The 15961-nt window shown below is 49.8% G+C and overlaps 1 protein-coding gene across 5 annotated transcripts in view; it reads left to right on the top strand.

The window, feature by feature from the left end:
* Positions 1-15961, top strand: part of CA5A (carbonic anhydrase 5A) — a 41835-nt gene that overhangs the window by 14646 nt on the left and 11228 nt on the right. For all 5 annotated transcript variants that reach the window (XM_080645355.1, XM_080645358.1, XM_080645357.1 and 2 more), the window contains exon 3: positions 14572-14690. In XM_080645355.1, coding sequence (XP_080501481.1) covers positions 14572-14690 — 119 coding nt within the window. The remainder of the gene's footprint in view (positions 1-14571; positions 14691-15961) is intronic.

The following is a 15961-nucleotide window of genomic DNA, read 5'->3' as shown; positions in this document are numbered from 1 at the left end:
CAAGAGATCCCTGCTGGCACAGCTCTCAGAGCCGCGGGCTGTGGCTGTCGTTCACCATTGCAGAATCAGCCGCTGGCACACACGCAGGAGATGAGCGTGTGCTTGCTCCTGGAGTGAATGCCTGCCCTGCACACCCATGTGATTTTCAAGTTTGCAGACTTCACTTCGATCAGGAGGGAGTCTTCAGGTGTAGCCAAAAGGGAGCTGCCAGGAAGAATCTGGGGCTCCCCTGGACAGGCAGGTGGGGCCTGGAGAGGGGTCTGGCACTCAGCAGCAAGAACTGCTTTGCCATCTCTCCATGCAGGACCCGAGTCCCAGGGACCCAAGTCCCAGGGGGCCCCTCCACTGGCTGGGCGCCTGCAGTGAGGCATGAGCTAGTGGTCCCAAGATTATGCAGAGGGGAGGGGAGGGGAGGGGGTCCAGGAGGGAAAGCCCGTGCTGTCAGGAAGGGGACTGTGGCTACAGGTCAGTTTAAAAAATCCAGAGTCCGGGCAAGGTCAGGGGTTGAAGGTCCGTCTTCCTTAGCTAATTCCTGCTGAGAGGGGGCATTGTCAGGGGCGTCTACCTGGGTTCTCAAAGATTCTGGTGACATAGGTGTCTCTAGGTTCTGAATTCAAGGCCAGATAGATCTCTCCCACCATCTGGTTGGTGAACGCCTGCATTCTGTTCTGCAAAAAACTAGTGAAACAGCATATGAGACAGGGGCCAAAGAGCAAAATTAAAAGAATAAATACCAGTGGACCTAGTGGTGGGAGGAGCCATGGGGTAAGTGAGTGAAAAACAGGTAGTGTTTTCCGTGCTGGATGAAGGGTGCAACAGCATGATTTCCCCAAGAGACTGGTTGGTGAAGTCTCGAGAGCGATCCTGTTGAGTCACTTGGGAGGTAAAAGCTGGTCCTGAGGCTGCCACAGCGTCACTTGTCTGGTTTTGCTGCTTTTCTGGGCCTGGAGCTGAAATACAACTGAGACCTAGATGTTATTTTTAGGGGGGAAAAGAGTAGGGGTCTCAGCTGCCTCACTAGTGATATGAAAGGGGAGAATAGGTTACCCTGGGGGTAAGGTTCTTGTTTTCCCAGTTTTGCCCCTTGCTGGGCATCCACATGTTTCTTGTAGGTCCTGAGACAGGATTTCAAAGTATGGGTAGAGCAGTGGGTAAGCTCCCTATGGCAGTTCCAACCCCTGCTGTGATGCCGAGGGTTAGGAGGAGAGGGATTATCTGGACTCCTCTCTTGTGTCAGATATGATGGGTTATGGGGACAGGTAAAGACTGATCATTGGGGGCTACTACTACATTGGGTGAGAGAGAGACGAGAGTACAGGTTCCTGTCCAGCTGATGGGGAGACAGATGTATGTGTTTTCCCCACAGAGGAAGAAAAATCCCTCATCACGGAGACAAGCTGATAGGTGTAAGGAGAAGAGGTGGACTAAAGGGTATGAGATTCCTTTTTCTAGTTCCGCACTGCAAGCTGAGAGGGTAGTCGCCATGGCGCTACCAATAAGGGGTGACAGATGAGTGGTTGAGATTGTATTGCAGTGAAAGTGGGAGGGAAAGGGAAGGAAAGGAGCAGTGGAAGCCAGGGACCTGGGTGGTTGGATAAGCGGTTAGACACTGTGGATATTCTGGTTTAGCTTAAGAAGTATCCAACAACCTTGTCCTGCCAGGCTTGGAGACTGAAGCCTCACTTTCTTGCTCAGAGTAAAATGGCCCTTTACAATTCTTGTCAACAGTTAACTTTAGAACTTCTTTCTTTCTTTCAACATTTCTCTTTTTCTTCTCATCACATACACAACCTTCACAAATTTCACACTTTCAAATTAGCCTTCAAACCTTCCTTCTATGTCCTTCAAAAATGCATTACAATGCCTCAGACCTTCCTTTAAGTATAAAAGGCAGGGGGAGGAGGAAGCAGGCCCCACAGCCTGTTCCCAGGCCTCTAGCCGCTTGAATTTTAAACTGCAGCATTTTTCCTAGAGGTAATGATCATAGAGGAGATAAGGAGATAAGGCATTTATAGTCCAAGGAATGGTTCAGCCTTATGGGGTGAGAGAGTGAAACTGAGGTAGGTGACTGTGGTTTGGGACAACTGGGTTTTATGAGGGGATGCATGGTAGCCCTGGCTGGGCACTGAGGTAGAATGAGAAAAGAGTGAATGGGGGAATTTAGTAAGATGCAGTGTAGACATGAGGTGGCTAATGGCTGTGAGACTAATCTGTCAACCCCCATAATAGAGAGTGAGGAGTGGACAAGGGTCCCAGCGAATTCGGAGAGGGCAGAATAAGTGGCTCCAGTGTCGATTAAAAGGAGATCGGCTTACCTGCCACCACAGTCGTTACCCAAGGCTCTGCCCTGGTGATGTAAGTCTGTGGGGCCCTGTCAGGGCCTGGGCAGCTTCTTCAGTGGGAAGTCCCAGGAGGTCTGGGAGCTCCAAACCAGATCCGGAGGGTGGCCTTGCTGGACTGGCTGAGGTCCAACCTGGAGGAGCCAGACTACAGTCTGAGTTCCAGTGGCCTTCCCTTCCGCACCTTGGCAGGGCCCAGGTGGGGGTCTCGGGTTTGAGCAGGACTTGGCTCAGTGTCCTTCCTTGCTGCATTTGAAGCATGGGCCTGGAGGAGGCTTAGCCCCTGACTTACCCACGGTTGGAGGACTGGCACTTCGTTTGGGGTTTGAAAGCGGTGGCTAGGAGCTGGAAGGTCTCCTACTGAGCCTCAGCCTTGGCCTGATCTCGCCTTTGATTTTGGATTTGGGTCTCCTTGTCTCTATTATCAAAGACCTTAAAGGTCAGGTTAACAAGGTCTTTTTGTGGGCTTTGTGGACCTGTATCTATTTTTTGAAGTTTGCGACATATGTCGGGGGAGTAAAGGTGGTCAGGTCAGTGGAAAAAGAAACCTGAGATGCCTCTCCATCTGTGAGGCTGGACACAGAGAATGGGACGTGGACTCAGACTCTGCCCTCAGTTCCTGCTGCCTCCCTCAGGGGTAGAATGGACATGGGAATAGAAGAGGCTGTTGCGGAAGGCAGCCTTTGGGTGGCCTGAGAATGAGTGTTAGATGGGAAAGGCTGTTTTGGAGCTCACGTTCTCAGGATTTGGGCTCTCCGGAAGATCAGAGAGTGAGAAGGGAATGGCCAGTCACCTGTGAATTAGGTTGCTGGCGGTCACGGGAGCGGAGATTCGGCGGAGAGCACACAGGGGAAGGTGGGCGATTAGAGTTCTCAGAGGGTAGAGCGTGGGGTGCGGATTCTGCAGCAGGGTTGTAAGGGGCGGTGGGAGCGGGCGAGGTGGAGATGAATGATTGGTTGGGTCGAAAGAGCAGTCAGAAGACAAAGAAAGGGGCTGAGGACAGGTTTGAGAGGGCAAAGAGGACTTTGCGAGGATCTGATGGGTGAAACATGAGGAGTAAAGCGAGGGGCGAGAGTGGAGGAAAAAGAAAGCCTGTACGTAGGGAATCTCGAAAGCTTTCCCTGTCCAGTGGCAAAAATTATCTAGATCTCGGAGGATATTGGAATCAAAAGTGCAGTTTTCGGGCCACAGAGAGCCATTATCGAGTTTATTTTGTGGCCAGGTAGTGTTACAGAAAAAAATGAGCTTCTTTGGTTTGATGTAGCCAGAAAGACCAAGGGTCGAGAGGTTGGCGAGGAGACACCCTAAGGGTGTGTAGAGGGGGTTTGGACTGAGAGGTCCCCATGACCGGAGGGAAGGGCCACCGGGAAGTTGGAGCGGGAACAAGGAGCGTCCTCCTTTCCCTCAGCCAACCTGTAGAGAGAGAGAGACAAGAGAAGGTTCCAAGGTCGTCACCCCGAGACCTTTGCCGTGGAGTAGAGCAGAGTTTCCCAGCCAGGTGCCTGGGCTTTCGTAGAACATAGAATGTGTAGCCGAGTAGACAGGAAACTCTGAGGCCCTTCCAGGTCAAGAGAATGATGGGGCGGGGGCGGGGGGGGGGAGGATTGGGAAAGTTCCTAAAGCCTACGGGTGAGAAAGTGACAAGATCCCCACGTGTCCTGGTACGGCAGGGTTCGAGAGGTGTCCGGAGCGGGCCAATCAACTCAGAACCATGCCACCGAGCAGAGCCAGAGCAGGAGTCAGAAGCTCTGGGCTAGGTTCGATGATCGTCCACGCTCCCGTGCACCTCTCCCGGGTTTCGGCACCAAATGAAAGAATGAGAGAGAGGCCCAAAAACCAGGACTACAGGCTTTATTGAGGAGAAGGACCCTGCCGGGCTGCCTCACAAGGGGAGAACAACACGTGCAGAGGTGAACATGCCTTTTGAGGGGAGGAATGGGAAAGGATGGGGCTTAGGGTACTCGGCACGCGCTGATTGGTGGTTTCATATAAGGCACGTGATTAGGCACTTAGGTACTTAGAAATCAAGAGCTTAGGGTATTTGGCAGGTGCTGATTGGTGGTTCAAAGTATAGTCCATATAAGGTGCCTGGTTAGGTGCTCAGGAATGTCCAGGCTGCAGGTGCAGGTTACGTTATACTCTGTCCATCAGTTGGGGGAAGGGAGGATCTATCAGTCAGAAGACAACACCTTGACTGGGATGAAAGACTGTGATTATCACACTCATCCTGGGCAGTTAGTTTTCCCTGCAAATCTGTAAATTGGCAGTCTGGTTCCTAAAACCATATACTTTCCATCTTCATTAAAGAATAAAGATATAGTTTATTTGCTACCTTACTTATCTACTGTTTCTTCCCTCGGGTCCTGGGCCTGGGTACTTTTGGAGGCTGAGTAGAAGTGTGATTCTCCATCCACGGAAATAATAATTCCCACCCAGGAAAGCACTCTGCCCTCTGGGACCCACGAGTCCACATCAATCCCAACCCCCTGCAGCCAGTCCCCAGCCCGCCCCTGTGATGGTCTCTTCCTCCTCCCACTGCTCTCCCACCCGCTCGTCTCCCCTCCCCCACTGCTCCCTGCACTCATCATTTCCTCTTCCCTCTCATTCTTCCTCATTCCGATCACACTGTCCTCCCAGTTCCCCCATATCTGGAGTGTGGGGAGGCTGAAGAGGGCTCCCAGACGGACCGACAGATGTGGTGAGTCAGAGCTCCGGCTAGTGCCAACAATGCTCCACTGAGCAGGAATCAATTGGGAAATGGGCGATCCTCTGAGGACCCTCTGAAATCCTGTCATGTTGTTAACGCCCACGTGGTTCCAAGCCTGCTCTCCCATCTCTCCATCACTGGGTACGCAGCTGTTCACCAGTGCTTCCGCAAAAGCACCCAGGAAGCAAATGTACTTGTTCCGTATCAGAGGCTACAATTGTAAATCTGCAATACAGCAGCGCAGGCCACTTTCTCTTGGCAAGTATTTACTCATCACTCACTGTGGGTAGAAATGCGCTAAGTCACAGAACCCTCCCGGAGGCAGTCCTTGCTCACAAGCTCTCAGGTTAGGAAATATGTGGAAAGGTAAAGTGAGCCCTAGCCAGTTTGGCTCAGTGGATAGAGCGTCGGCCTGCGGACTGAAGGGTCCCGGGTTCGATTCCGGTCAAGGACATGTACCTGGGTTGTGGGCTCGATCCCCAGTAGGGGGTGTGCAGGAGGCAGCTGATCAATGATTCTCATCATTGATGTTTCCATCTCTCTCTCCCTCTCCCTGTCTGAAATCAATAAAGAAATATATTTAAAAAATAAAAAAAAGAAAGGTAAAGTGAAAAATTAAACCAAGTCATGGATGGAGAGGGGAGAATGCAAGTGCTGCCACTCCTCTCCCCCCTCCCCCGCCCCCCGCCCTTTGAGGAAGACCTGATCTGGATCCGGAATCGTCCCAAGTCCCTGCTCAGGCCCCAAGCATGGCACCTGGCTGCCCTTGGGGAGAGCCGCAGCAGGAGGGTCTAGCAACCACGTCTGCAAAGCTGGTGAGAACTGAGTGGGCCGCTGCCCCGGGGCTCTGAAAGGCAGAGGAACCTGTGGGTTGTGTGTGGCATGTGGGAGGGAGGAGGGGAAGGAGGGCTGTGTGTGGCTGGGGAGAGGAGGGGAAGGAGATGGTAGGTGAGAATGGAAAGGAGGCAAGAAAGAGCTTTGAAAGGAGCCACGGTGGAGGCCTTGGAAGGTGAATTCAAGGACTTTCTGAAGGAGATGCTGAGTAGATTCCTGTGACACACTCAGGAGAACCTACCACAGACACTGTCATTCTTCAGGGCTCGTGATGTGATCGAAAACAAGGTCAATGGCAAGGGCACGCAGCCTCCAAGCACCCAGCTGTGCTCGGGTTTCTCTGCTCCAGCGCAGTAGACGCCCAGTCCACACAGCGCGGTTTCTCCTGCACGCCTACCTCCATGCTGAGGTTAGAGTCAGGGCAGGAGTTGAGGAATCAAACAGTTGATGGCTTGGGCAAGTCTTGCATGAGGTGTCCATTTTTAAAGACCAGAACATTCAAAGTCTGTTGATGAAGGCTCCCCTACTTAGCCACTGCCAGCGTCTACCCCTTTGCCCCCTACCCCATTTGCACTGCTCCCTCCTCCCTGGCCACTTGAACCATCCATCCGTGCCATCCTGGTGGCCTGCTCCCTCTCCCTCTAGTTTCGGTCCCCCCAAAGCACTTAATCCGTGCCTGTCACAACTCGCAGACCTGCTCATCACTCGTTGGCTGTCTGCCTGCCTCTCTGGATTCCCAGCTCCTGGGGATCAGGATGACATCTGTATAATTCTCTGGAGACTCCCCAGTACTTAGCATAGGCTGTGGCACACTGTAGGAGCTCAGTTAATATTTGTTGAATGAATGAATGAATGATTTTTCCTCTTTTATGCACCTGTGGCTGGCTGAGCCCCTTCTAAATGACAATCTCTTAAGATAATGTTTATCCTTCATTGTCTTTATGGGAAGGTCCTATATTGGGAGAAATAGTGGCTGTTTCAGGTGACTGCAAATCTCTGCTTTGATGATGATGGTGGTGATTATTTTAATAAGAACAATAATACCAGTAATAATAACAGGAAGTGCTGCCACTAGTTGAGACCCTACTAGTGTTGGGAGCTGTGCTGGAGAGTGTTTGTAAGCATCACTGTATTTGTTCCTCCGATGTTCCGGACATCAATGATGAGAGGGAATCATTGATTGGCTGCCTTCTGCACGCCCCCTACTGGGGACTGAGCCCGCAACCCGGGCATGTGCCCCTGACCGGAATCGAACCCGGGACCCTTGAGTCCACAGGCCGACGCCCTATCCACTGAGCCAAACCGGCTGGGGCTAGTGTCATTATCTTTCAAAAGTGCCAAATGTGAGACACAGAAAGACAAAGCAACCATGCAGGGCTGCACTGTGTGAGGCCGGCACCTGAGCTCGTTTGCATGGCTTTAAAACCGGAGCCAATAGGTGATGATCTCCGAGTTTAACTCCCAGGGAGTGATCTGGATTCCCTCATTCCGGGCTTCTGGGGTCAGGTTGTGACCCTCACACTGACAGTGTGCTGGCACCTGCTGTGGCTCCCACTTGCCTGGGGTGGGGTGGCACGTTACAGAGAGCTTCTTGGTCTGGAGAACACACGGAAAACCTTTGACCTTGAACTTTACAGCTTCAGAATATTGGTTCAACCCCAAAGTGTCACCAAGGACAGGCTGCTCCTCAGAGATGTCGTGTTAGTTGCCGTTTTGACTAATTTGAATATCTCAAACGTCTCTTACATTTATTTTAAGCCTTAAAAAGCCTGCCAAAAAGCCTTCTTATCCTAGTAAAACTACTGAACGACAAACAGGTAACTACGAACAGCCACTGATGTAAGCACGGAGACAGTCGTGTCTGGGACCAGCGAAGGGCAGCATGGATCATCCTCCAATGTCATCTGTCCTCGGGGGATTTGAAGGGTCTGGCAGTCGCTGGTACAGCACCTGCTCGTGGAGAACTCAAAGGTGATGCACAACCTCCTCTCTGTGGACAGACCTTTTGTGAAAAGTCACGCTGAGATTTTTAAAATCCAGGGCTGCAATCTTAAATCGGGTTCCTAACTTTCCTGACCAGAAAAACCACAGAGTTTGGCTTGAACCCTGCTACGTGAGCGGATGGTGTGAACCTTCAAGCAGGCCTGGCTTGAGGTCACTGGGTCACTGGGGCAGGTGACTTCACTCCTGAGTCAGTTTCCTCATCTCCAAAATGAGCGAGAAGTACCTGCGGCGAGGAGGTCCTACGTTCCCTGGGGGAACCTAACGTGCTTTGCGCAATGCCCAGCACGTAGCAGGTGCTCAATTAATGCCGGCTTGTTAGGTGGTAGCACTTCCAGCATGCACTCACTCTCCCTCAGGTGCTGACGGTACACACGCTGGCGGATGCTGCCGCACAGCGCCCAGGACACAGGAGACGCTGAGCAATGAGAGCCTTTCCTCTTTAATCAGCTATTTCATTTCAGACAGAGACACGCCGATCGATGGCTGTTGGGTTTTGTCTTTGAGCGTTTCCGAATTGCCAGACATCATACTAAGAACTTTGTATTTACCGCATCACTTAATTCTTGCAGTGTCCCTCTGAGTAAGCACTAGGATCATCCCCATATTACAGATGGGGAAACTGAGGCTGGGAGCAATTCAGTAACTGGACCAAGATCACTCAGCTTGGAAGAGATGGGGCGAGCAATCTGACTCCAGACCCTGCTCCCACAGAAAGGCAGACAAAAATACAATTCCCCAGTTATTAAATAAATACACAGGCACTTTGCTAGTGGGCTGTCTTTGCGGGTCGGGTCTAAGTTAAGAGACATTATTACAGTGAGATTCTTCAGCAGGTCCACGTCTGCTGGCATTCCTGAATTTAACATGCTTTTTGATGCGCTCTTTTTCTCTTTTGAAATGCACTTGAAAGGGTGAAGCTGCAACCCTCAAAATGGCAGATCCCGTGTGTCTCCACCCATCGGCCACATGGGGGCGCTCCAGCTCAGCCCATGTTACAGCCTATCCCTGCCTGCCTGCCCAGACCTCTTCCTCTTCACTCTCCTCCTAGAAAAGCTTATCTCCTTGTTTACATTTGCACATGACAGGCTAGGGAGGGGCAGCAGGCTTTGGGGGTTTTGTTATGGGTTTGCTTGGTCCCAGCCCAGGTTTCCAGCAAGTCCCTGGTTCATGTTCAAATGACCAGAATCAGCTTGAACGGGAGATCTATATTCTGGAGGCCCTGCTGAAAGGAACATTCTTCCCTGCAGCGGGAGAGCCCCAGGATTTCAAAGAACAGGCTTCCATTTATGTTCGGGCTGCCCGCAGCAATAAAGCAAAGAAAAGCAGGGGCGGACAGGCGGGAGTCTGACTGGTGGGAGGCTGCTCCAGTAAAGCGTTCTGGAGGCCTTTATGTTTGATGTGGAGTGGAGTGTGGTCATGGGCTCCAGTCCTGCTCAGAGTGTGAACCTGGGAAAGTCTTCTGACCCCTGCCTCTCCTTACCTTACAGAGGAAGGAGCCATGCTCTGTGGTCACAGTTCCCGCCCATCCCAGCGGTCTCTGATTCTGGCTCTCAGTTGCCGGCAACAGTGGGGCGTGACTTTGCTAAAGGTTATTTTTGGCGGGGATCTGGCAGACATCCAGCTAGTGGTGAATGTCTGCCTCATGCAGTTGGTGTCTTTCTTTTTGGAGACCTCACCTATGTACCTACATAGAAGTCAAAGATGCTTGAGCTGGAAGGGACCACAAGAACCATGTAGGTCAGTGGTCGGCAAACTGCGGCTCGCAAGCCGCCGTGGTTTGCCGCTCTGTTGACTAATGAGTTTGCCTACCACTGATGTAGGTAGTGCTTCTTTTTTAATAGATGAAGGAGCTGAGTCCCTGAAAGGTTATGTGACATTTAGTCACCGGCATCGTCATCATCGTCTGTCTGACAACTCTTTACAAAGTGATCTCTCTGCCATTATCTCCGTTTATCCTGCCAACACTCCTCATTTCACAGGTGGGGAGGCTGGGCTCAGAAAGGCTGAGCAACTTGGTCAGGGTCACACAGCAAGTTAGAGCTAAGCTGCAAATCCAGATCTTTAAATATTGGTGCTTTGTGGAATTCCCTAGAAATCTTAGGCAGTTCCCAAGCTACCATGGGAAAGGCTGAATTCTGCTGTAATACACAGATCTGCTTACTGAGTGGCTGACTGAACCAATCAATGAGCTGAGTCATCCCATTCATTCACCCACCCGGTGCCTCCAATGGATGTGTCCTGGACTAAGTGCTGAGAATACAATGATGAGCAAGACAGAATGGCCCCTGTCTTGGGACCTCGAGTGGATGGTGCTTATTATAACTGTGTTCACCAGTTTGTGTCCAATTCAATTTGTCCCTTGGATGAAACACCCATCATTCCTGCCTTCTGCACGTACGTCCTGGGAAAGGTGATCCAGGTGTGCGTTGGTATCCCCGTGGTTACCTTCTGCGTGCGCGAGCACATTGCCAGTCCCGGTCTCTCAGTGCCCAGGGTACCTCCTGAGGACGTTTGGTTAGGTGACAGGCTCACCTCTCGGTCCCTACGCGATGTATTTTGGTGGCATGTGGTCTCTGGCTGCCCAGTGCTACAAACGCCCTTTCCCCCACAGATACAAAGCGCCAGGCAGACATGCACCAAGACGACCCCTGCCTGTGCCTCACGGTTCTGTGACTCCTTAGATTACATTTTGTACTTTGAAGGATAAAGGGGAAAGGCACACATTTTGGCATCAGACCTGGGTTCGAATCCTACCTCCAATTGCTGCACCTCAGGGATTTCTCACAACCTATTTAACTACTCACCATAAATTAAAATACAACATAAAACTACAAAGGCCAGTCTGCTCGAGTATCCTCACCCCTCGAGGGAGAACAATCACCCCTCTTGTATTTCTGACCTCCAACATCTCCATTAAAGTCTTGCAGTTTGAACCCACCTGAGAGGCTCTCCTCCTTCATGTTACAGTAGCCTTGGCCACCGATGGATTCAGACTTTATGATTTGAAATGTGGGAGTCTTTTTTTTTTATCTCACCCAAGGATATGTTTTGTTGATTTGAGGGAGAGAAGGGAAGAGAGAGAGAGAGAGAGAGAGACATCGATCAGTTGCCTCCGCAAGCACCCCGGCTGGAAATCTCACAGTTCACAACCTAGGCATGTGCCCTGACCGGGAATTGAACCCACAACCTTTTGATGTACAGGAAGATACTCCAAGCAACTGAGCCACCTGGCCAGGGATAAAATGTTCTTGTATACTTGGTGAGGTATTTCTGCCTGTTTTTAAAAGTAGGAATGTAGTGTGTGTGTGTGTGTGTGTGTGTGTGTGTGTGTGTGTGTGTGTGTGTGTGTTAAGGAGAATAGAAGATTACCTCATGAATCATAGAACTTTACGATTGGATGAGACCCTAATGACCTTGACCAACACCCTCATTTTGAGTCAAAAAAGATGGCAGGAAGCTTTACAACTTGATTGGGAGCAGAATCATGAGCTGAGCCTGTTTTCTTGTTTATAGTTCAGTGTTCCTGCTACAAATACTTTTTATGGTAAAGACCAAACAGAAAACACCACTAGCCAGTAGTATTTGACATGTAGAGGGGCTGATGCAAGCAAGGCTCCTGGAATTCACTCCACCATTCTGCCATGTCTTCCAGACTTGTCCCAGCCACCCCAGTAGCACAAGCTCACTTCAATCAAAAGTGAGATGTCCAACAGTTACCGCTGCATTTGTAGCGGTTGTTCATGGAAATCTATTAGCAAAGTGCAGCGAGGGGCAGGCCAAGCCATGTGCATCGGAGCCACCCAGGAGACAGTTAAAATGCAGAGTCCCTGCCCTAACCCTGAGCCCCTGGATGGCGCCCACAGTCCCGAGGTTGAGAGTCAGACTCCTCCTTGGCGGATGCTCAGGTCTGAGCCCGAGTGCATCAGGTTAACAGCTCTTGGGGAGGCTCCGCCAGGGATTTAGAGTGACTTAGAAAGGAGTGTGCCTATAAAACCTGGTCATATAGTGGGACTAGACTGAACTAGAGCTGCATCAAGACCAGAGCTGGTGGAAAAGGTAGCATGCTGTAGCTCAGAATTTGTTTTAAAATTTGCTCTTGGGGAGAAACCAAGATGGCGGCATAGGTAAACACCTAAACTGCTGCCTTGCACAACAATTTCAAAACTACAACTAAAAGACAGAACGGACACCATCCAGAACCACAGGAAAGCTGGCTGAGTGAAAATTCTACAACTAGAAGGAAAGAGAAAAGCTCACAGAGAATTGGAGGTACAGCAAAGGGACTTTGTGCGCGCAGAGAGGAAGGGCGGCTGAGAGCCTGGCTGACTTTCTCTGGCGGAAGGGGGAAGGAAGCCCCCTACCGCACTGAACCCCAGTTCTGACTGCACTGAACCCCAGTTCCGGGCGAGCCCCTGGGGACCCATGCTCTTACGGGGGGAGTCTGGACTCTCGGGCGGAGACTCGGGAGCCGGGGAAGGCGGAGGACAGAAAGCGCACACGCGCCAGTGCGCACAAAGGCTGCAGAGGTTGCCACAGGCTTTCCCTAGTGGAAGGGAGTCAGAGGCTCCTGAATGCACTGAGCCCCAGCTCTGACTGCAGTGAACCCCAGTTCCAGGTGAGCCCCTGGGGACCCACGCTCTTGTGGGGGGAGTCTGGACTCTCGGGCGGAGACTCAGGAACCGGGGAAGGCGGAGGACTGAAGTGCGCAAGGGCAAGGCTGACGGGAAGCCAAGACTGAGACTCCACCCCATCCAAGCTGAGCACAGAGGCTATTGCAATTTGGCAAGTCTAATCCTATAAGGCTGTCTCCAGCACCGAACTTCTCCCAGCATAGACACAGCTGATCCTTACAGCCAACTGGCCTGGAGGTCAATTCCTCCCAGTGATACCAACAACAATCAAGACTTAATTACAACAAGGCTGTACACACAGTCCACAAAGGGGTGCACCAAGAGTGTCCACCTCAGGTTAACTGGGGAGGCAGACCCACTGGGCCATATTGGAAACCTAGCACACAAATCTACCTTATCAACTCAGGGAAGCAGTGAAAATGCGGCCTCAAAGAATCAGATCACAAACGAAAGAAATGGAGGAAAACAAACGACTGGATATAAAATTCAAAACCACGGTTATAAGGCTTTTTAAGAATATCCTAGAAAAGGCCGATAAATATAACGAGACCCTAGAAGATATGAAAAAGGACCAACTAGAAATTAAACATACACTGACTGAAATAAAAAATATTATACAGTGACCCAAAAACAGACAAGAGGAACACAAAAATCAAGTCAAAGATTTGAAATACAAAGAAGCAAAAAACACTCAACCGAAAAAGCAAAAAGCAAAAAAAAAAAATCCAAAAAGTTGAAGATAATGTAAGAAGACTCTGGGACAACTTCAAGCGTACCAACATCAGAATTATGGGGGTGCCAGAAGAAGAGAGAGAGCAAGATACTGAAAACCTATTTGAAGAAATAGTGACCGAAAACTTCCCCCACCTGGTGAAAGAAATAGACTTACAAGTCCAGGAAGCCCACAGAACCCCAAACAAAAGGAATCCAAAGAGTACCACACCAAGACACATCATAATTAAAATGCCAAGAGCAAAAGACAAAGAGAGAATATTAAAAGCAGCAAGACAAAAACAGTTAGTTACCTACAAGGGAGCACCCATACGACTGTCAGCTGACTTTTCAACAGAAACTATGCAGGCCAGACGGGAGTGGCAAGAAATTTTCAATGTGATGAATAGCAAGAACCTACAACCAAGATTACTCTACCCAGCAAAGCTATCATTCAGAATTGAAGGGCAGATAAAGAGTTTCACAGACAAGAAAAAGCTAAAGGAGTTCATCACCACCAAACCAGTATTATATGAAATGCTGAAAGGTATTCTTAAAGAAGAGGAAGAAGAAAAAAGGAAAGATAAAAATTATGAACAACAAATACATATCTATCAACAAGTGAACCTAAAAATCAAGTGAATTAAAAACCTGAGGGACAGAATAATCTGGTGAATATAATAGAATCAGGGGCATAGAAAGGGAGTGGACTGATAATTCTCAGGGGGAAAAGGGTATGGGGGGTTCATGAAGAGACTGGACAAAAATCATACACCTATGGATGAGGACAGTGGGGGGGAGGTAAGGGCAGAAGGTGGGGTGGGAAATGGGTGGAGGGGAGCTATGGGGGGGAAAAGGAGAAATAATTGTAATAATCTGAATAAAGATTTATTTAAAAAATAAAAATAAAAAAATAAAATCTACAACAGAGTAAAATTTGCTCTTAACATATTAGTTTATGAAATTATGTGGTGATAGGATTTAAGCCTTTTTTTTCATTCCAGAGACATATATATTTTTTCTTAAATAAGGAAGTCTGGGAATCTTATAGGGCGGGCATACATCTCAAAAATGGTTTTCTTTGCTTTATTGCTGCGGGGAGGGGTTGAGGCCCCTAACGCCACCTGGTGGCAGCACTGGAATCTGCATCATTACTGTGAGCATGATGTGGGCGCGCCTGGGGCCAGGTAACTGGGACACGGGGCCCGCCTTCCAGTTTGCCATTTCAGCAAGACATCAGTCGAAAGTGAAATCATGTGGCTTCAGCATAGACAGTGTCACAGCAATACCACAATCCAATGAATAGACAAACTAACACACAAGTTCCACTGGTTTCATTTTTCAGGAATCAGCGGTGGCCCCTTGGAAAACCACTACCGCCTGAAGCAGTTCCACTTCCACTGGGGAGCAGTGAACGAATGGGGCTCCGAGCACACGGTGGAGGACCACGTGTACCCGGCAGAGGTGTGTAGATGTCCGAGCAGCGCACAAGTGGACGCTTTCTACATGCCGGGCTCCGTTGTGGGGTGGCCAACCATCCCAGTGGCCCAGAAACGGAGAGTTTCCTGGGATGTGGGACTCTCTGTGCTCCAACCAGAACAGTCGGACACCCCACCCATTCAATCACACACCCGTCCTAAAGGGAGGGTGTTTTTAGCACCTTCATTTAACAGAAGAAGACACGCAAGTTCTAAGTGGTTGGGTAATTTGCCAAAACCAGACAGCTGGGATTCAAGGACGGTCTGTGCTCTGAGCCTCTCACTCAGCCCTGTGCTTGCTGGTGCTCGGTTTCAGACTTGCACCTTCCTGTCCTTCAGGGTTTGAGGCCACCATTGAGAATCTGAAAATCTTTACAATAGAGATCATCCTAAAACAAAGTGACCTCTGAAACATTAAAAAAAAAATGGGAGTCAGGGAAAAATGAGCAGAGATTAATGCTAGTAATTGGGTTTTGCAGTTATGGTGGGGTGATAAGTGGTAATTTATAGATTTCCCCCAATATTTTATTATGAAAATTTTCCAACATACCAAAAAATTGAAAGAAGCATACAGCGAGAACCCGTGAGTCTGCCACTCAGATCCTAAGATGAACGTTTTGCCATGTTCACTTTATCACATGTCTGTCCACCCGCCCATCCCTTTAGCCACCCACCAACCACCTGCCTTTCGGATACATTTCAAGTTATGAGCTGTTTTTATTTCAACTTTCTGTTGCCATTGTTATGGGAGTCATACTATAGTTAAAATCGAACTAGAGTCCAGCCAAGCCCAAAAATATAAATGACCTGTAGTCACACACCCAGACGTGACCTCTGGGGACAGCTTATAAATAGGGAATTACATCTATTGATATAATTACAACATGTTTACAAATGTGACGAAAATGAAAGAGCAGCAGCTTGCAACATGCTCCCTTTCATTTGACAACGCAAACTGTGTATCCACACCATGGTTTTTAATGTTTACAGATATTTTAACAGAGGAGCTTGTAATTTATTAGCAGAGGCGAGATCAGCGATGGGACCCACCAGGGATTCTCTCTGAGTCAGATCCCTCCCGGCCAGGTGTCGAGTGCCGTTTCCGGTGGGGGGCGTGGAGGGCAAAGCCAGCTCCAAAGGTAGCGTCTGTGAAGGCAGGCGGCTGCAGTCAGGGCCGTGGGCCAGCTGTCTCTACTTCTGGCAGATTGCAATAGGACAGCAGGTGGGGGGTTCCAGGTAAGCTACAGAGAAGCAGGG

The sequence above is a fragment of the Plecotus auritus genome (assembly GCF_963455305.1).
Source record: "Plecotus auritus genome assembly, chromosome: 10".
In the NCBI taxonomy this organism is placed as follows: Eukaryota; Metazoa; Chordata; class Mammalia; order Chiroptera; family Vespertilionidae; genus Plecotus; species Plecotus auritus.
This window is presented reverse-complemented; position numbering and strand designations above follow the sequence as displayed.